General features: G+C 47.4%; 1 protein-coding gene and 1 long non-coding RNA gene across 8 annotated transcripts in view; one reads left to right on the top strand and one right to left on the bottom strand.

Annotated features, from left to right (window-relative positions):
* ARHGEF9 (Cdc42 guanine nucleotide exchange factor 9) overlaps nucleotides 1–19,894 on the top strand; it is a 383,799-nt gene that overhangs the window by 119,667 nt on the left and 244,238 nt on the right. For 6 of the 7 annotated variants that reach the window (XM_075008221.1, XM_075008225.1, XM_075008220.1 and 3 more), the window contains one exon: nucleotides 673–782. In XM_075008221.1, the coding sequence (XP_074864322.1) occupies nucleotides 673–782 (110 nt within the window). Of the gene's footprint in view, nucleotides 1–672; nucleotides 783–3,677; nucleotides 3,700–19,894 lie in introns of those variants that run through there. The other variant, XM_075008228.1, reaches the window with a different exon arrangement.
* The window catches only part of LOC142020431 (uncharacterized), a 39,046-nt gene continuing 21,293 nt past the window's right edge, over nucleotides 2,142–19,894 (bottom strand). Inside the window, exons 2-3 of the long non-coding RNA XR_012647400.1 lie at nucleotides 2,566–2,651; nucleotides 2,142–2,488 (exon numbers count right to left, since the gene is read on the bottom strand). This is a non-coding gene — a long non-coding RNA (uncharacterized LOC142020431). The remainder of the gene's footprint in view (nucleotides 2,489–2,565; nucleotides 2,652–19,894) is intronic.

Genomic DNA, 19,894 nt, shown 5'->3' with positions numbered 1-19,894 from the left:
TGCCTTCAGGCAACACCCCTGTAACTCCCATTGGCTCCTGGCCAGTGGAAGCTGTGGACCTGGCACTCAAGAGACTGGGGCTGCAGCATGTGGGGCCTCCTAGTGCCTAGCGGCCACAGCAACCTGGGGGCCACTTGCAGAAGCTGTTCAGATCCGAGGTAGGTATGAAGACTGCTTTAGCTCCTGCCCCAGCTGGGCCACAACCAGGCATTTAACAGCCCAGTCAGTGGCGCTGCCTGGAGCCACTGGAGTCCATTTTCACCCAGGCATTCCAGTTGAAGACTGGGCACCCAGCAGCTCTATGCTCTTTCCTGCCTGAAAAGGATTTGTCCTGTCCTTGCAGAGTAGCATCCTGGCCTGGGATCCAGCATGTCTGCCCCTGCTTGACTATGCCAGGTCTGAATTTGGCCCTGAGCACTGTTCTCATGTCTGAATTTCTGCAGCATCCAAATTAAGATACTTTTCTTCCACTTCAAGAGCATGAGTTAGGCACTGAAACAAATGTTCTATTTTTTTGATTTAGAAAAAAGGAGAGCTTGAAGCAGTATTTTCACACTGTCTTGTTTCTTCTATTTAAACAGAGTGGCCCTTATCCCTTCTCCCCTCCCCAGACTGAGCCGAGCATGGTATTTATCCTATAATTCCCTTTTTGTGTGGTTTTCATCCTGGCAGCTGAGAGCGACCTTGGTTCAAAGACGCTGGAGGTACGCAGAGATGGCAGGAATGGTGGAAGTAGATGGAAACCCCTGAAACCTGGAGCTGAACAGCTGCTGGTGAATAAAGTAAGGCAGAGTTTGCAATCTATTTCTATCTGCACTTGTGCTGGCATTTATCTGGTGCATACTTAGCCTTACACTCAGACAATATGCTTTAGTAAAAGCTTCCAGAATCCAGTTTCAGTAGCAGTAGATTTTTGTTGTTGTTGTTGTTCTTAGTGTGAATTGTTTTGTGGCAATATAAAGATTGTTGCATTAACCTTTTTTTGCCTAGATTAATTCCCATCAGATGTAAATCAGAGGCTTTATAACCTAACACAGGCCCTGTGCCTTCCATTCTTTTGGTTGAATATTCCTCTCAGATGGGGGGAGCTGTATAATTTCCAGTCATCTGTCGTTTTATTGCCATCTGTCCTTTGGCTCCAGTATTGTTGGTCTCTGTGACATATTTATGTGTCTGTTCCTTCCAAAGTGTTTTGCAAATGTGGATGAAATCTGGACACTTTTCCTTTGGACAGTGTAATCTCCGAAGTCACGAATGAAACCCACTGGAGTTGTGGGATTACTCTGGATCTTTGTCTTGGAGAGAGCTATCTGAGAAAATTGGCAAAGAGCTGTGACAGCATTTCCTGCTCTGCGACTTGGGCTACAGCCACACTACTGTAGAAGGTTGACCCGCTCAGGGTCGATTTTCTGGGATTTCATTTCATGCATGCGCAAAAAGACACTCTCGGGGTCAAAGTTGACCCCTGAGCTCCCCGCGAGAAGTGAGGAATAAGGAAAGTTGAAGGGAGAAATGCTCCCATTGACCTTCTGCTGTGTAGACGGACATGGAGGTTGAGCACAGATAAACTGGTTTTAGCTATGCATTTGTCATAGCTAAAATTGTGTGTCTGCAGTCAACGTCTATGTCTAGTGTAGACATAGCCTTAGTCTGCACTAGGTTGGTAAGTCAGTTTCAGATACGCAATTCTAGCTACAATTGTGTAGCTAGAAGCAATGTATCTGTAATTGAATTACTTAAATGTGCTCACCAAGGGAGAGGGTGGGAACATTCCTCCTGTCAACCTCCCTTACTCCTCACAATATTGAGGAATACAGGGGTCAACTGCTGACCTCAGACAGACCAGTTTCATGCATCTCCACCAGATGTGTGAAATTGAACTCTGGAAGTTTGACCCTGACCAGGTTGCTCTTCCTGGAAGTGTAGATGCGACCTGCATATTGCTCCATCTCCAGGCTTAGAATCCTTCTGGTAGCTGCTTCATGCTATGACTTGGCTTTCTGGAAGTCAGGTTCACTGCATGGTATTCTTGGTGACTTATCTTTCTCAAGTCTGGTTCTGAGAGAAAGCCCTTCACTGGAAGCTGGAGTGCCCAGCACACCTCATGAGAAGATCCTGTTGTACTTTAGTCATGAGCCAGATACATTGCTTATCCTCTGAGTGTTGCACATTGAATGATTTCCCAGTGGGAGGTGGGAGGGGAAGCTGCTTTTTATAGAACAGATGGGAGTCTCAGAAATAGAGGTGTTACTTTATTTAGGTAATATGCAAGCAAATCAATTTAGGCGCAGATTCAGTCTGTTCTTGGCTTAGGTTTGCTGTGGTGAAGAGTAGAGTCGGACAAGCTTTCCTCCCACAGTTTTCTGCTGTGTTCAGGCAAGATGCACTTCAGCTGCTGTGTTGCTGGTTGTACTGTGTGTACTCTGATGTCCCAGGGATTTCAGCATGATACTCATGCAGATGACAGCAGCAAAGAGCTTTTGGAGCACTAGAAAAAAATAGAGTTAATTTACCACAAACACTGCATTTTCCAGTTGGGACCAGGAAGGGAATTACAATACTGACCGCTTACAAGGGACCCTGTTCTCATGAATTTCCAGCCCAGATTCTTAAAAAGGAGCAAGAGAGATGTTGTCCTGCAGAGGCGAGGCCTGAAAAGAGGAGGAAGCAACCTCGAATTAGTGTTGCCTATAGAGTCACGAACACTTTACATGCTAATCTAAGCTCCCCAGTTAGGTCTGATGTCACAACTCAGAAATTCTTTACACCCAGAAGTTCAGGTAAATAGCAGAATACGTATACGCTGATCCAAACCGAGCCTGCTCTTGCGTGTTGCCTGTTGCTGTTTCCCCCACAGCTGCTGCCACTGCTGCCTCCCTGCTGTGCCTGCACAATTTTATTATGCCTTTACATAATTGCCCTTTTTTATCTGATCAGCGGCCTTTATGAAAAACATAATCTTTAAGGAGGGCCCTGCTGCTGTATGTCTGGTTTTTGTGATAGAAACGTTTCACTGGTGATAACTCATATTGACTATTTCAGTGTTCTTGTTTGGGATGGGTTCTGCAGCTGTCATTAAACACATGCAGTGAAGGGTTATTGGCATTTTGGAGTCATTGTTAGCTTTGTGCCTTGGGAGATATTATATCTTTGGTATTAATTGGAAGCAGACTACATGGAGCTGAAAGTCTCTGCCAGTTAACAAATATTCACAAATCAAAAGCAGAAGCATGGGCCAATACAGGATGAACCTTAGCCTCTTTAGATCGGCACCCTTGGGACCTGACTGGTGCTGAACAATAGAATTTACCAGATAATGGGTGGTCATTGTCATCTAGCAGCATTACCAACACTTCCACTGCTGGCTGGACACTTCGAAGACATTTAGAAATAAATTACAGCTAACTAACAGCACAGAACACTGAGAGTCAGGACTGGTGTCTGGAAACAAACTTTATGGGACCACGGGAAACTTGGCTACACCCTTGATAAGTGGACATCTGGCTAACTAAAATCATGCAAAACCACCGATGTTGCTGGACCAGTGAATTCCCGACTAGAGAGGTTCAGCCTGTAGTAAAAGCACTGAAGTGGGTGTTAGAATGCACCTGTCTCTATCTATGACTTTGCCACTAACTTACTATGTGACTTTGGACAAGTTGCTTCACTGACCTCTGCCTCAACTTCCCTGTCTTTAAGGTTTGGATAAGAATGAGTTTTTACCTCATATGTGTTTATGGTTTAATTTGTAAAGGCTACGAGATCCTGGGAGGGTCAGTCGAGGGCCAAAGTAGTATTGTAATTAGAGGGCCAAAAAAAACCCTGAAAACGTTTTTCTTTCCAGAGTTGGTGGGCGTTTGGCCTATTACAGAGGCAGCCACATAGCTCAGATCTGGATGAGAACAGTTCACAGTGCCAGAGTTGCTAGACTTGTTATGGAGGGTGTGAAGATTGGCTCCCTTTCCCAAGGAGTTTCTAACCTGAATAATTTAGCAATCAGTTGTTTAGATTCCAGGTTTTAGTAAGAGTACCAGACTAATTATTGCAGCCAGAAGCACTAAAGTGCCAACCTGGCAGGGAGAATATTTTGTCACACCTCTCCCACAGAGCACGTGAAATATGCACGGCTGTGAGATTTACTAGCTACGAAGCTTTTGTACAAACCTAAGGCTGAGGCGAACACCTGCCGTTTCTAATGATTTTCTGGTGGAATTTCCAGGTGAGAGAGTTACAGGGTGTAACCTTGTGGATATGGCTCCACTATAATTAAAAACCTGCCCTGGTCTGAACAGGCTGGTTCAGTGTGGCCCAGAGGTGAATATAAGCCGGTATAGTCTGGTAGGCTGCACCGAGAAGAGAGTGGCTGCCAGGTTCAGGCATGCTGGATCAGCTATTTTTAGTGGGTACGGCAGACTGCTCCCAGCCCCTCCATGGAGCTGCCTCTCCTCTGACTCCCTCTGTACAGCCACAGCCCAGTGGAGAAAAGGGCTTGGGGGAAGTTTGGAGCGGTACGGCAGCCGCCGGAGCTGCCAGCCTTCTGCTCTTTCCTCACTGCCCCTCCTAGTGGGGAGAGATGCAGGACCACCCTCCCCCAGCTCCTCCACCCTTTCCTCTGGCAGGGCTGCTGCTGTACAGAACTGGAGAAGGCGCAGCTCCGTGGAGAGGCAGGGGACAGGGTGAGGCTTTTGCTCCATTCCCACTTGCAGGGACAGAGCAGGAAAAGCAGCAGAACTGCCAACAGCACCTCTGGCTGCTGTACCATCAGGGGACCCCAGCCTCCGCCCTGCCCTGTCCCACCCCCAGCTGGGGTGCCCTCTCTCTCTGTGCTGGGAAGAAAATAATTTTGCTTTCACCCCCAATCTCCCAGGGCTCAGGCTGCAGGTTCTCGGTCGTGTAGACTTCTGAGCAGTAGGGCTGCTGCTGTGAGGTGAGTGTGTCTCGCTACAGCCCAACCCCAGCACTCTACGCTGCAATGAAACAGGCTCAGAGCCCACGCCCTGTGAGCCACGGTTAGCTGGCATAGGGCAGCCGTGGTTTTGAACTGCAGTGTGGACATACCCTCTGTGATGACAAAGTTCAAGCACCCTGCTTGACCGGTGTCAGGACAAAGGAGAACTCCCTCACCTTTTCATAGGCAGCAGGGGCTGGGATTGTAGGGAGTGAACTCACATACCAGAGATACAGAAAGGGAGAACCTCCTCGGGGTTTTATTAAGTGACACCTGCGCCTTGCCTGACATGTGAGTTAGCACTGATGGATTCTGGAGCAAACAGAACCTCCTGTCAGTGGATTAGTGCCAGTTGGGCTGTGTCAGTTGGTGATGTGTTCACTGGAATCAACACTGCCAACTACTAACAATTTGCCATCTTGATAAAATGAGCCAGCGTATTGTCTGTGCTCCGCAGCCAGCCAAGTGTTGAATAAAGAAGAGCAGCAATATTTATGGGGAGCTGTTATTCGCGAGAGCGATGTGTTCTGTGGTATGATACGCAAGCCCTATCAGTGAACACCATCAGCTGTATTATATGATACACAACATTATCATATTCAGGAGCTGGCTCTGAATGATGCATGCCTGTGGTCAGCCAAGTTTAATACATCAAATGTTCTTAACCTATTAGGAAGAACTCTGTACTTAGCAGCCAGGGTATTTGTCACTGTTGTAGTAATACACATTCCTAGTGTGACCTTGTGACTGTTGCTGTAGTTCTGTGTTATAGAAGATTAGATAGACTTCCCAGGAAGACTGAGAGGCCTCCTTTTTAAAAAACACCTCTGATTACGATTAATTACTTGAATTGTTGTGACCAAGACACGAGAAGTCATTCTTCCCCTCTACTCTGCACTGATTAGGCCTCAGTTGGAATATTGTGTCGAGTTTTGGGCACCACATTTCAAGGAAGATGTGGAGAAACTGGAGAAGGTCCAGAGAAGAGCAACAAAAATGATTGAAGATCTAGAGAACATGAGCTATGAGGGAAAACTGAAAGAACTGGGCTTGTTTAGTTTAGAAAAGACTCGAGAGGGACATAATAATGGTTTACAAGTATCTAAAAGAATGTTACAAACAGGAAGGAAAAAAATTGTCTCCTTGGCCTCTGAGGATAGGACAAGAAGTAATGGGCTTAAACTGCAGCAAGGGAAACTTAGGTTGAACGTTGGGAAAAACTGCCTGACTGTGAGGGTGGTTAAACACTGGAATAAATTGACTAGGGAGATTGTGGAATCTCCATCACGGGAGATATTTAAGAGCAGGTTAGACAGACATCTGTCAGGGATGGTCTAGACGGTTCTTGGTCCTGCTGTGAGGGCAGGGGACTGGACTCGATGACCTGTTGAGGTCCCTTCCAGTTCCAGTGTTCCATGATTCTCACTGCTATAGCACGTACAGGCTTTCATCAGAGATCAGGGCTAGGCACCATACACACATAAAAGAGACTCTATCCCTAGCAGTCTGAGGAAAGAGCCCTGTTTCTGGGAGGTAGCTAGAGAGTGGTGCTGAGAGTGGTTTAAAATGAAAAACTCAGCACCCTACTCCTAAGCTTTCATCTCCAATCATGCAAAAATAGTTTGAATGTCTAGGAAGGCTTCATTAAGAGGCTGGAGTGACATGGAGTTTCTGGTGCTGGAAAAGTTAAAGGATCTGTGAGCTTCCTTTTGATGAGCAAAGAGACCTGGCTGCTGGGGTTGGAAGCGGAAGCACCAGAATATTGTTTTGTGAGAACTGCTAGCTCAAGAGTGCAGATAACTCAGAGAAACAACTTTGGAGCGCTAATCAAGACATTTTCTGAGATGAGCTCATCGCTTCAATTAGGCAGCCTGTCACTTAGGCTGAGTTACAGGGAATGGCCAGGTGTGCAAAAGCTGATCAGGGTTCATAAATCAGATCTGCCGAGTTAAGGGAAGAAAGAGTGGGATTTACAAGCACAGAGCACAAAGGCAGCGTTGCAAAGCCTATCCATCTCTCATCTCCAGAGCTCAGAGCTGCCGGGCTGTAAATCCAACCCTCGCTAGCCAGGAAATCTTGGCAAGATTTGTAAATCTGTGTTAAGATTTGCAGGGCTCGGATAGCACTTGTCAATCCATTTATTTGCTGCCACAGACCAAATGGATCGTTTCAGAAGTCAGGTGGCTGGAAAGGGTTGTAAATCAAAGCCGCAGGCCCAGTGCTGGAAGAGATTATGCCTAGTTTCCATGCTGCGAGTGGCAATTTTCAGCTAGCGAGCAAGAGGCTGGGTCAATGCAGCGTTGGCACTGGGAGCGCCAATGTGACATTGGTCCTCGGAGGAAAGTGGACTGTGCCAGAATGTCACAGTAGGCCAGTGGTGATAGGGAATAGTGGCCCCAGGAACCACAAGAGGCTGCTGAATATTCATGGTGTTGAAAGTGCTGGTGTTTGGAAACAAGGCTACACTTCTCTGATTTTTAAAAACCCTGAATATGCGCTTTGGGCAGGGGAGCAGCCTCTCTTACCACTGGGTATTTGCCAGTGCAGTGCTAAGGGCCTGGTCAGAAATGGGCTGAAATCCATGGACATGCTCCCATTCACATGTCTGCCAAGTGTCATGCAGACATCTGGCAACATTGCTGGAACCTCATGCGCTGAGCTGAGCTGGCGGGAGGCCCTTGTAGTTGCTACTCCCAGCAGCCAGGCAGCCTTCCCTCTTATTGTTTCCCTGATCCCCTGTTGGGTCAGAGCCAGGAAAGAACAAGCAGAAAAGGCAGTGGTGGCTGGAGAGGACAGAAGATGAGGTGGCTATTTCCACTCCCAACTACTCTCTTCCTAGTCTCCACAGCTGTCCTTCCCCCAGAGCTCCCAGCACCGTAACCCGCTGCTCGCACACACTGAGGCCAGGGGAATGGTGGCAAGGCTGGAGTCGTCATGTCTGTGTGCTTGTTAGATCCACATAAGCATTTAGGCAGCTCAATGGCAGACTTAGGCTCCGTCGACACTAGACCATACGGTTGACTACAGATACACAATTCTAACTACAGCAGCTGTGTAGCTAGAATCGATGTATCTGCGGTCGACTGCAAAGTCTGTCCTCACTGAGGGAGGTCGGGAACATTTCCCTGGTCAACCTCCCTTATTCCTCGCGAGAGCAGGAGGTCCACTGTGGTCCCCAAGAGATCGGTTTTGCACATCCTTACCAGACGTGGGAAATCGAACTCTGGGAGAACGGCGCTTTGACCCAGGAAGGGCAGACATCCCCTGAGGTGCCTAAGTCTCAGTTTTAGGCTCCACTGCACAAAACAGCAGGCAAAGTCTGTTGGTGCCCAAATGTGCTCAGTGCCAAACTGCCTGTTCCGTCACACCCAGGTTTCTGCGGCTGGACACTCATGTGGCTTTCTCCTTCTAGGCATCTGGACACGGGTCTCCCACCCAGCCCCAGAGTGATTCACGAACGATGAATAGGTAGAGTGCCGCCAGTCTCCCCTTTGGGACCTGAGCCAGTAGCTGTTTGCAGAGGCGCTGAGCCCATTCAGACTCTGGCCAGAGGCAGTGCTGGTGGCCATCTTATCGCTCTGGAATGTGGGAGACCCAAAGCCAGTTTCCTCTTCCCCTATCTGTTGACATGTGGGGAGGGGAAAGATTGCTTAAGTCATGGACTCAGAGAGCAAGCAGCTGAGTCACTCTGTAGACTAGTGGCTAGGACACTTACCTGGGATGTGGGAGACCCACACTCCAACCCTCTAGCTCCAGCTGCTCTTTAATAATTTGTGCAGAGTGGAACAACTATTACAGGAGGGACTGAGGGGGTCCTACATCAGAATATCCTTTAGCTCAGTGGTCGGACCCTGTTCAAGTTCCTTTCCTCACCCCGCTTGCAGTGTGTGGACTGGCACAGGGTCTCCCATGTCTCAGGTGAGGATGGGGTGAGGAAACAAGGCCCAAAGGGGCATTAAGGACTTTGCCCTAGTCTCTGACTGAAACAGTGGTACAGCTGGGAATGGAATCCCTCCGAGTCCCATGTCTTTCACGGGGCCATTCACCTGCCTGACTGGTACCTGCCATCAGTCAGGGTCAGAACCACCCCATCCATAGGATGATGTGGGAAGGGGGGTGCCCCAGGCCCTGCGCTTTGGGGTCCTGTGGCCACTCCAGCCATCCTATGGACAGGAGCAGAGGATTACCTGGGGCAGAGTGCAGGCAGTGAGGCCCGGAGCCAGCAGTAGCAGCTACAGGGTCACTGCCCTGTGCACCCCTGTCACTCAGCAGGTGGAGTGAGTGGCAGCCTGCTCTGCTCCACCACAGCCTCCCTGCCCATTGAGGCCCACTTCGCCATGGGCAGATGGGAGGCCTCTGCTTCCAGCTGCCCACAGAGAGGTGGAGCTCAGCTGGCTGGAAGGGTGTGGTGGAGTGCCGCGCGCTGGGTGTGGGGAGGAGGAGGGAAGCTGTGGGGGGAAGGTAACTTCCTGTGGCTGCTGCCGCCATCTGCCGCCTGTCCTTGGCCCCAAGTAATGGGCCAGGAGTCGGGGTGGGGGCAGCGCAGGCAACATGGGGGGTTGCCTTGGGCCCGGCCCCCCCTTGGTCAGGACAGGCGGTATGAGGAGTTGCACACACTTTTCTGGATCTTCACTAATCAGTGTGAGATCTGTATTCTGTGGACACAGATTCATGTCAGTTCTTCCCTCACTGGAACTGCTTCATCCCTGCCTGAATTTCTATTGTCAGCTGTATTTTAGTTCCCAGGTCTTGCCCCTCTCTACTCCTTCCTGTTCTCCTATGATGCATCCTAATAAAAAGGATGATTGCACAATATTTTGTGCCCAGCAAAGCGGCCGTGCGAGTGTTTAAGATGGAAATCTTCCATCTGCATCAGGCCCAGTTTCTTTTTTGTCTTCTATGCTAATAGCAGGGAGTGTGTGGTCCTGCTGCCAAAAGGTGTTGAATATTCACACAGTGCTTGTTTTTTTCTGATAAAGCATCCTATTTCTGGAGGCAGGAAGAGGAGTGTAAGGGCAGTGATGATATATGTGTGAGACAGCTCTCTTGTGTGAGGCAATCCCAGGCTCCCCAAAGTTAATACTGGACCAACAAATTTTTGAGGAACAGGAAATCCAATCCAAGTGCTGTCTCCAGGAGAATGGACTGAAGGGAGGGTTGGGCTGGGTTTTCTCCCAGTGCACCATGCAGGGAGCTCTGTTTGGTATTCCACGCCAGCTCTGTTGCTCTCTATTTTTATCTCCTAGGGCAGTGCTGAGCGAGCATTTCATTTTGCAGAGGTATTTTCTGTTTACTGTACGAAATGTGCCCCATACCGTTTTTCTCTTGCCTTACTAATTTCAGGGGGAATAGGTTGTTAATTGCTGCATTTTGACGTGGGAGCTGTAGCTAATCATGATGATATTCAATCGCCTTCTGTCCCTATGACTAGGCTGACAGAAAAGCATGGAGTCCCATGGATTTGTCGGTGCTAATTAGTTTAAATATCAGTGCACCAGTGCACTCCGAGATTTATTTGTATGCATGGAGGAGAACCAGGAAACTGTATCCACTTTAATTTCTCCCTTCCCTGGCACTCGGTGTTCAATAATTTTGCAGTCAGAGAATGTCTGCGTTGTGTATTTTTTGTGGTTTGTATTATCACTTGCTAAAGGTATTATGAAGGTACTATTTGCCACCGCCTTTCTCATCCCACTCCAACAGCTTCCTAAATCGATCCAGGACTACGCTTTCCAGTTCTGCAAAACCCATTTGCATGTGCATATGATTTTCAACAAGGGGAATTGAACCTGGGACCCAGGGAGCTTAGAACACAAGCCTCTACCACTTGAGCGAAAAGCCAGCTACCTGCTAGCTAATGTAGAGCAGATTCATTATTCTCTCTGTGAGCGGTTTCAGTGCCACTAGATGGGACAGCACACCACACCCAGAAGGTCTGGGGTGACCATCCATCCTGTATTTGGCAGGACAGTCCCTTATTTAGGGAGGCAAAGAAGTGTCCCGATTTATTATTTTAAATGGGACTAATTATCCTGTATTTGGCCCTTCCCCGGTGACCTTTCGCTGTGCTGGCCGGAGACTCGCAGGGCTTTTATCCGGCCAGTGCCACTTTAAAATGCCCGTCGGCTGCACCACTGGAACGCCACTGCCAGTCCCAGCCTTGCTCAGGTGCCTGGTTGGGCTGGGGACAGAGCTTGGGGGCAGAAGAGTGGGGGCGGGAGTGGGGGAGCGGGAGCCGTCGCAGTTCAGGGCTGGGGTCATTGCTGGAGCCCTCTCCACCCCCAGTCACCACCACAGGGCTGGGGTGGAGCCAGAGCCCTACTGCAGCCGGAGCCCTGTGCAGAGTGGGAGCAGGTTCCCTCCCTCAACCCCTGCCACATTACAGGGTCAGGGCTAGAGCCCTGTATGGTGCAGGGCCAGGGCCCACCTCCTGAAGTCCTGCCACAGGGCTGGGGTGGAGCTGGGGCCAGAGCCCTGCATGGCACAAGTGGAGCCACCCCCCCTCTGCCAGCCCTCGGCCTGTCACAGTGCCAGGGCCGGAGCCTTGTACTGTGTGGGGCCAAGGGCCCCCCCCAGATGTCCCACAGGGCCAGAGCATCACCCCCCCCACCGCCCTGGAGCGCTGTGCAGCATGGGTCTAGGGCCAGAGCCCCTCTGCAGTCTGCAGCACCAAGCCCTGAAGAACCTGCTGCAGGCTTGTTTCTCTCCCCAGCCCTAGCAAGCTGCGGGTGGGTGTGTGGGCTCTGGCTGGGAGAGAAGGTGCAGGAATGGGTAGGGGTTTGGGTGTTTGGGTGGGAGGTAAAGTGCAGCAGTGGGTGGGGGGGTTCAGGAGTGGGCTGGAGGTGAGAGGTCTGGGGGGGAAGAAAGGTGCAGTCATTGCCTGATGCAGGGTGACCATCTCTCCCATTTTAGCCAGGACAATCCCCGCCCCCAGGGTGTCCCATATTTACCCTAGAGGAATATGGTCACCTTAGGAAGGTTGTGTTACACATTCACATAATGTGCATAACATTGTGGGACATCACTAAATTGCATAGGAGGGACAAACATCAGTAAATCTAAATTAATATACCTCAGCATGACTAATACTGAACCTCATGAATGGTTAACTCTTTGGCCTGTGGCATTATTTCAGATTTTTGGGGGCGGGGAGCGGAGGAGAAGAGAGGGTGAAGAACGGCTTTAAGCATGATTCCATTACGTGGCACTTGAAAACTACTGTTTTTTGTTTTGTTTTGTTTTTTGCAGATGATAACTTAGAAATTAACTGATAGGAACAGTGTTCCTAATTCTTATATCAAGAAAAAAATAGCAAGTACCAATTAAATCCATATAATAAAAAGATTGCTATATTTCCATTAAATTAAATATTTTTCTAAGGCGGCACTGCAGTACTTTTCAATGAGACAGCGAATACTTGTGCTATTAATGAAACAAGAACAGCAAGCCAATATGAAGACAAAATAAAATGGTAACTGATTTTGCTTTATTTCCTTCTTTTCCAGTTGCATGAAAGGCTTGGAAATTACTGTACTTTCTCTTTCTCTGGCTTCGTAAAACAAAAGGCCAAATATTGACACACAGGTTTAAAAATACTTACCATAGAGGACAGAACACTAAGCCAGAGGAAAGAGAATTGCCAGATTGCTGCTGAATCAATAGTACACAGTCATTTAGACATAAACAATAGCCAAAAAGTAGCCCAATCTGTTTATTTAAATAATTTCTTTATTGCCACATTGTTCTACACCTTTTAAATGAAGAATATAATTAAATGATGGCTGTTAACAGCATAGATCTATAGCTTACAAATTGTGTCAGCCAGATCTTGGCTTGGGTTTATTTATGTGCACAGAATGGTTATGCAAATGATTATGAATAAATACAAAGGATTGGGAGGGGGTTCTTAGTGTGTTACTCCAAGGACCTGAGAGTATAAACATCATCTCCATGAAATTCACTGGCATACACAAGTTTGTGAGATGCTTCCACCATCAGCAATATATTTATATAATGTAAGTAAACAGGAGCAAAGGTTCCGTACAAGTTGGAAAAGTAGGAGGACACACAGCACAGCAGATGCACAGCTATAAAATGGCAAGCTGATTAGGGCAGCCTTTGTTGCTATCTGCACGTGTAAAATAAGAGCAGCTCCTTGCAAGGTCTTCTGGGGAAAAGTTCTAGAATTAAAAAGTGCAACCGCAACCCAGCTGAGGAATCTACATTTGTGTGTAAAAATCTGCATGGGCCCTACCTGGTAACTTGACACAATGCCTATTGTAGTCAAAGAACAGGCTGTCACAGACAAGTGGGACTAAATGGAAGAATAGATGGCCACCCTGGAGTATTGCCATTCCACCAAAATTGGAGAGTCGGGAGGAACTGGGAAAGTTGTAAGTGTGTTTAAGCAGTACGTGTCGTGTGACAGCTCTTGTTTGTTTCGTGATAACATGGAAAGATCCCGTGTGGTCATTCTTTAGCTCTACTGCTCTGGCAGTGAAGCACTGGAACATCCACCGCTGGGCTAATTTGAATGTGCATGGAGCAGCAGCTCCCTCCCTGTGTCTGCTTGTGTCACAAGGGGGCTTGCTCCACCCAGCTTTTGTAGCATAGCAACCTGGGAGGATGCGGGCAAATCACAATGAAATCTGCAACAATCACCCTCGAGCTTCCTTTCCCACTCACGGCTCCCTGAGCCTGCTCGTCTCAAGGAGTTTGAAAAAAGTGCTGCAAGAGGCTTCTAGCCCTGCTGTTGGATCTGCCAGATATACCTCTGCAACCAGCCCGGCCAGGGACTACCTGCGGCGGTTGGACAACAGCAGCGGTAGCAGGCACAGGGGGTTGCCTCCTTTCAGCCTCCCTCCTGCCGCACACTCATCCAGCAGAGCAAGTGGCCTCTACTCACTGTCACCCAAGGAGAAGTGCGGCTCAGGAGGCTGGAGGGTGCAGCAGAGCTCTATGTGGTGGGTTGTGGGAGGGGAGGGAGGCCAGGTGGAGGCGACCTGGGGGCAAGGTGTGTGTGAGGGGGCGGGGCACCCAGCTCCAAGCTCCCAGAAGGGACAGAGCCTCAGGCGGAAGGGGCGGGACCAAGGAGAGTCAGCCTGGAGCTGGGCTCTGGGCTCTCCCTGCAGCCCTCAGAAGCCATGCAGAGCAGTGGAGTAACGCCCCCAGTGCTACTGTGGCAATGGTGGCAGCTGGGAGCTCTGGGCCCCTTTGAAACTCTGGGTCTCTGTGTAGTTGCCAACAGCGGGCCTGTAGTCTTACACCAGGATTGGCCTGAGCCTATTAACTACATATTGTCAGGCAGGTAAAGGCTGTTAACACTGAAGAAAGAGAGTGTCTACAGATCAATGTGTTGAAACAGCAAAGGAAAACTTGGAATGAATATCAGGAACAGTTTCCTTTATGGTGAAGTCAAACAGCCTGAAATAATCTCCTGAATGAACCAATGAGATTTCCACTTGCCTGATTCATAAATGAACTGGAAACAATCCCCCCTTTTGTCCTCCAGGGAGGGAATAATTCCCCCAATTAATTAATTAATTAACACTTCCAAAGGTGTTAATAGCCTACTTCATTTATAATAGTCTTTCACAACACGATAACTCTTCTGTTTAACAATCTCTTCCACCCTGTATTTAGCTGTGACACTGTGAGTACCGTTCCCAGACCTGGAGAATTCTATGGCGCTGGAATGCTTGTCTGTCTAACTGACAGAAGTTGTTCCAATAGAAGATATTACCTCTCTCACATACGCCTGCGTATGCGCACGCGCGCACACACACACAGAGTATCTCTCTTAATTCCCCAATTGATCTTTTCCCATCGATAATTTCTGGGAGTCTGTATTGCTCTGTGGTCCAAAAATCAGTAGAGTCATCAGGGTTGTGTAGACTAAATGATGGCCTGTTACAATCCGGTGCCATCCTTTAGCTCTTGTCAGCTGCAAATTTCACCTGGCCACCTTCAGCATAATGCAAGAAAAGGCTTCCAAGCAGCCTTGTGGACGGGAATTGTGAGGATTTAAGGGAAAGCAAAACCGTTTCAAGCTGTCATGCTGCATTAATGTCCATCGGCTCAAACAGCTTCAGGGAGATGAGCTCAGGAGAGAACCGCAGAAACAAGAAGGACAAACCAATTGGTAAGCGGGTGTCATAATCGCCTGAATCCTTTGGTATGGGTCAAGGGAGGGACTTCATGGTGTGACGTGACTGGGCCAGTGACGTGACTGGGACTCTGGATTTTGAGCCTTGGATAAATTCCTGGCTCTTCTTGTTCTCCTTTATCCTGCAAAACCCAGTCACCATGAAGTTCATCTTGGGTGAAAATCCCCCTATCTTTCCAGCACCAATACAAGGCTTAGGCTCTATTGAAGGTTTTGCTGGCAGTTCAGTGGTACACAGACCTGGAGCTGCTTCTTGCTTAAGAAGAGTGAATGTCGCCCCAGCGAGGGAAATGTGGGGCTGGGCGAGTATTGTGCTGCTGTCTCTATTCCCGATAAAACACAATTATGAAATCTGACATGGGAATTCAGTGTGGCCTTTAAGCATCCGATGATCTGTTGCTTTGCTTGATGTCACCAAACTGTGGGCACTCTGGAAATGAAGTTATCTGCTGCTCTGGCTGTTTGGGTGAGTGATTGAGGGGAGAATTGAGCAAAACAATTAGTGGGAGCTGAAATAATTCCCAAGTCAAATGCACGTTTGGGCTTGTTGAGGCATAAAGGCATCTCTGGGTGCCAAGTGAAGTAGATTCCCAGAAAACAGAGCCTCTTAGTGCCAAATAATTCCTCCTTCCCTTCTAGAAATCCTTCTGGATCCAACAACAAAGGACCTCAATCACAGTCTCTGAATTTGGAAGGTCATTTTGCTCTTTGTTGGTTTGAATACAAACTTTCAGGTGACTTTGGCTCTCGAATGGGAGTAAGCCTCCCTCCTCCCCTGAGAAAAGGTTGAAATATTGTGGCTTCTGAAGGGGACTTGACATGCTGCAAATGTACTTGACCTGTCTGACCTATTTGTATGGGCAGACAGCGAGGTGAAGTCAGTTCTGGCATAATGATGGGGAAATGACTCAATAGCAAGCCTTGTTGCTTCAGCTATGTTCCCAGCAGAGGGAGGACAACTGGCTGCCTCTTTGTCACTGTTCTTTAATTAGGCAACACTCTCCCTTGTCCTACCAGGAGCAAGAAAATAATAAATAAAATGAAAAATTGAGCTGTGACTATGGTTCACAATTCAGCGATCTATTGATAGTCCATCCCCTGCTACTCTAGCCCCTAGCTGCTATGCCAATCTGAAAAGTTCAGCACTTTTTCTAAACCAGTTCCTGGCCTCTTGGCTAACTATTCTGTGCAGTGGGGAGTTGCGAACCATCTTGAGTCGTCCACAGCAGAGGTTAGAACCATTTAAAAGTTTAGAATCAACTTCTTTGGACCAACCAAAGCTTATCTAAGATTTCCCACTGGCAGAGCGAAGGTCAGGTGTGTCATATGTGATAATGAAAATGGGGCTGTTGATGGCACTAAACATAAATGGGACAATGCCAAGGAAAAATGGTTTTATCATGCATTTGCCATTGGCTCCCAGATAGATAATTATAAAGACTGTTGGCTAGAGCATCCTAGCTGACTTCAGCTATCCTGTTGCTAGAGAAGAAAGTTGGTCTCAAGCAAGGGAAGGTTCTCATATCCACATCAAAACCTGGAATTGCACGGAAAATTATTAAGAAGTTGGTGCATCCTTTGGAAAGATAGCATAATGTGTTCTCTCCTTCAGAACTACCGAGCAGTGTATCCCCATGTGGTATTCCCTGTAACGGCATGGTATGGGTACTCAAAGAATAATTCCCCCACTGCTACGGTACAGTATAATAAAAAGATCACAATGATAAGTAAAAATCAGCAGTGCATTGTGTCACACTGCAGTGTAAGACCAAAAACTCTTCCAGATCCACCTCCTATCTAACGACAATCTGATGCTAAGAGCAGAAGAGAAAGATCTTTCTTAGCGTGGAATTAATCACTGCTTTGTGAGTCTCTGGAGACCCTTCTGCCTCTTGAGAGTGAATTTCATAAGGGGCCTTGCAGACATTCACTAGTAGTGTTCTTGTGTCAGCTGACTGTCGCATCACTAAAGCCTAAGGACGAACTAAAGCGAAACCTTGATGACCCCTTTTCTTTTGTGCACAGGGATGGGTGGAGGTGGGCATGCAGGAGGGAGGAAGAAAGAAGTGGAACATCTCAAGGGTGTATGATTTTGTACTAGATCACCTTTTCCCACACTCCATGACAATGGGAACAAAGACCTCCTCTGATGGAATTAATATTGTATGTCTACACTTATGCTGCTACTGATCTGCGCTACTGAACCACTTCAGTGTAGACACTTCCCACCCGAATGGGAAGGGTTCTCTTGTCAGGGTAGGTAATTCACCTCTCCAAGAGGCAGCAGCTAGGCTGACCAAGGAGCTGTGCCTTTGACCTAGCACTATTTCCACCATGGGATTAGGCTCTCATAGCTACATGTCTCAGAGGTGTGTATTTTTCATATCTGTAAGAGACATAGCTCTGCAGATTTAGGATCAACAGGAGGAAATGCTACTAGATACAGCTAAGGGAATTCTCTGCCACAAGATATTGTTACATGAACTCATTGGGCTTGGCTAGTTAAAAGACACGAAGAATGTGATGAACAGTAATACCTGCGGCCTAGTCCATAACGCCTTTACTTGGGTCATGTTGTCACTGAAGCCCAGGCTTTGGGATAGGACCGAGTCAGAACAAGAATATTTGGCCCATTTTTCATTTAAGGACACACTGAGGTAAACATAGTTAACTCTCCTGCCCTGGGGCAAAAGTAGATGGTTCTAGGGACAGAAAAGAATTTTTTCCTCCCCCACTCCAGTAGTTCACACTTGTGAAGTTGCTTGGGAGAAAGGGGTGTTCACCTGCTGTGTGAGCTCTTGGCTGCTGCTGGGCAAGATAGACCGATGGTCTGATTCACCTTGTGTGACACAACTCTCTGTCTCTTGCTGTCTCCTTTCCCCATCTCTTCTGCACTACTTCACTCTAATGTTTGTGCTGAAAAAATACTAGGGATTGCTTGGATGGTCTATAGTTTTAGGTCCCACGTTTGTGTTGAGCCATCCCTGCACACATGGCCTCTTCCACTTCATGTGAAGTGATGAGCACTGCTGACTGTTCCTGTGTCACAAACTCTTTACAGCTTGAATCTTTCTAATCCAGCACCCTCGGGACCTGATCGGTGCCAAACGAGAATTTGCCAAACCATGGGAGATCAGCATTGACTAGCAGCATTATCAACACTTTCACTGCTTACTGGGCTCTTAGAAGACATTTAGGGGTGAACTACAGCTAAATGATAGCACAGAACACTGAGAGTCAGGACTGGTGGCTGAAAACAAACTTATGGGACCACAGGAAACTTGGTCACACCCATGAGAAGTGGTCATCCAGGTTAACTAAAATCATCATGGATCACGGATGTTGCTGGACAAAAGAGTTTTGGTTTAGAGACGTTGAACCTGAAGTGGATATCAGTGAATTTCCCATTGCTGCAGATGGTGTTTTGAAGCTGACATGGGTTGTTAGAAGGTAAGTGATGTTCAGATTGGACCAAACTCCAACAGATTAGTATTTGCTGTGGAAGCAATCACCTTTCTAGAGGCCTCTTATTTTTTTGTATGCTCCCTTCAGCAAAAACAGATAGTTAAAAAAATCCTCAGAACCCCTTTGATAATCAGCAATGTATTCCTGTCTTACAGCTTGCTACAGCTTGTTACAAGTCACTTTGCAGAGAGCTTAATTTTTTTTCTGCTCTAGGCTAGCAGAGGAGTCGAACTTTATAAGGCACTTTTTAGGAGTCAGACATTTTTCCAGCTATTACTTTGCAACCTATTAGAGTGGCAGATCAGGAGGTGGGAACCTAGTTATGCAAACAAACGCACGTCACTCCTGCACAGAAATAGCTACAGTATATGTGCAGTAAGGTGGAAATGAAGGCCTTTAATATGCATGCAGCAAACAGTAGCGGAGGGAGGAGAATGGGGGCTGCAGTTTTTTTGTTCAAAGCCTCCCAGGAGATGTTTAGAGAATTAATTCTTGGTGGAAATGAGGAGTGTTACCGCTTACAGTTCAATAGTGTAGGAGTTGTTATTGCCTTTCATAAGGAAAAAGGGGGACCAGATTTTTGACAGAGATGATGCATTTTTCTCAGGGGTGTTATACTTTTAAACAACTGTTTCCTGCATGGCATATGTTGAAAGAACTGCTTGCTTTCTTTGTTTTTTTCCTTTCCCCGCTTCTCTTTGGCAATTGTCAGACCAATGCTGGGTTCTTCCCTAGTACCCAGTAGAGTCTAGGTCTCAAGGGACCAAGCTCTTTTGCCTCTCTTGGGAGATTATTCTGCAGCCGACAGTCATGAAGTGGCTTGTGATAGTCACCTCACAATTTTTTCTTTTCATTTCATTTCATCCTTTCTACTTCTACCTCATCATCAGCCTGAGTAGTTTTGTGAAAGAGAACTGCCATTTCTCTGCAATGGATCTATTCATTTGGTACAAACAGATGTTTTGGTTATTAGCTATTCATGTGCGTGTAACAGCAGGGATGGAACCCTGCCTTCTTATTAATCCTTATGTTAGTATCTTTAAGGCAAGAAAATCTTTATTTATATATTGCATTAATTAATATATCTCTAATAATTACTTGCAGTACATTGCTCATCCACTGAAGGATTTTGCATACTGCACAGAGTTCCAGATCAGGGTGGGTGCTGACTGGTCAACAAAAGAAACAAAGCTGGAACTTGAGCTGAAGGGAACTTCTGTTTGCATCTGTCACTTTCCTTTCTTTAAGAAATGCTTCCTGTAATAAAGGACTGGCTAATCTCTATGCCATGAAACTCTTTAGAGGGTGACCTAACC

The sequence above is a fragment of the Carettochelys insculpta genome, chromosome 13 (assembly GCF_033958435.1).
Source record: "Carettochelys insculpta isolate YL-2023 chromosome 13, ASM3395843v1, whole genome shotgun sequence".
Taxonomy (NCBI): domain Eukaryota; kingdom Metazoa; phylum Chordata; order Testudines; family Carettochelyidae; genus Carettochelys; species Carettochelys insculpta.
The sequence above is the reverse complement of the archived record's forward strand: the minus strand, read 5'-3'. Positions and strand labels throughout refer to the sequence as shown.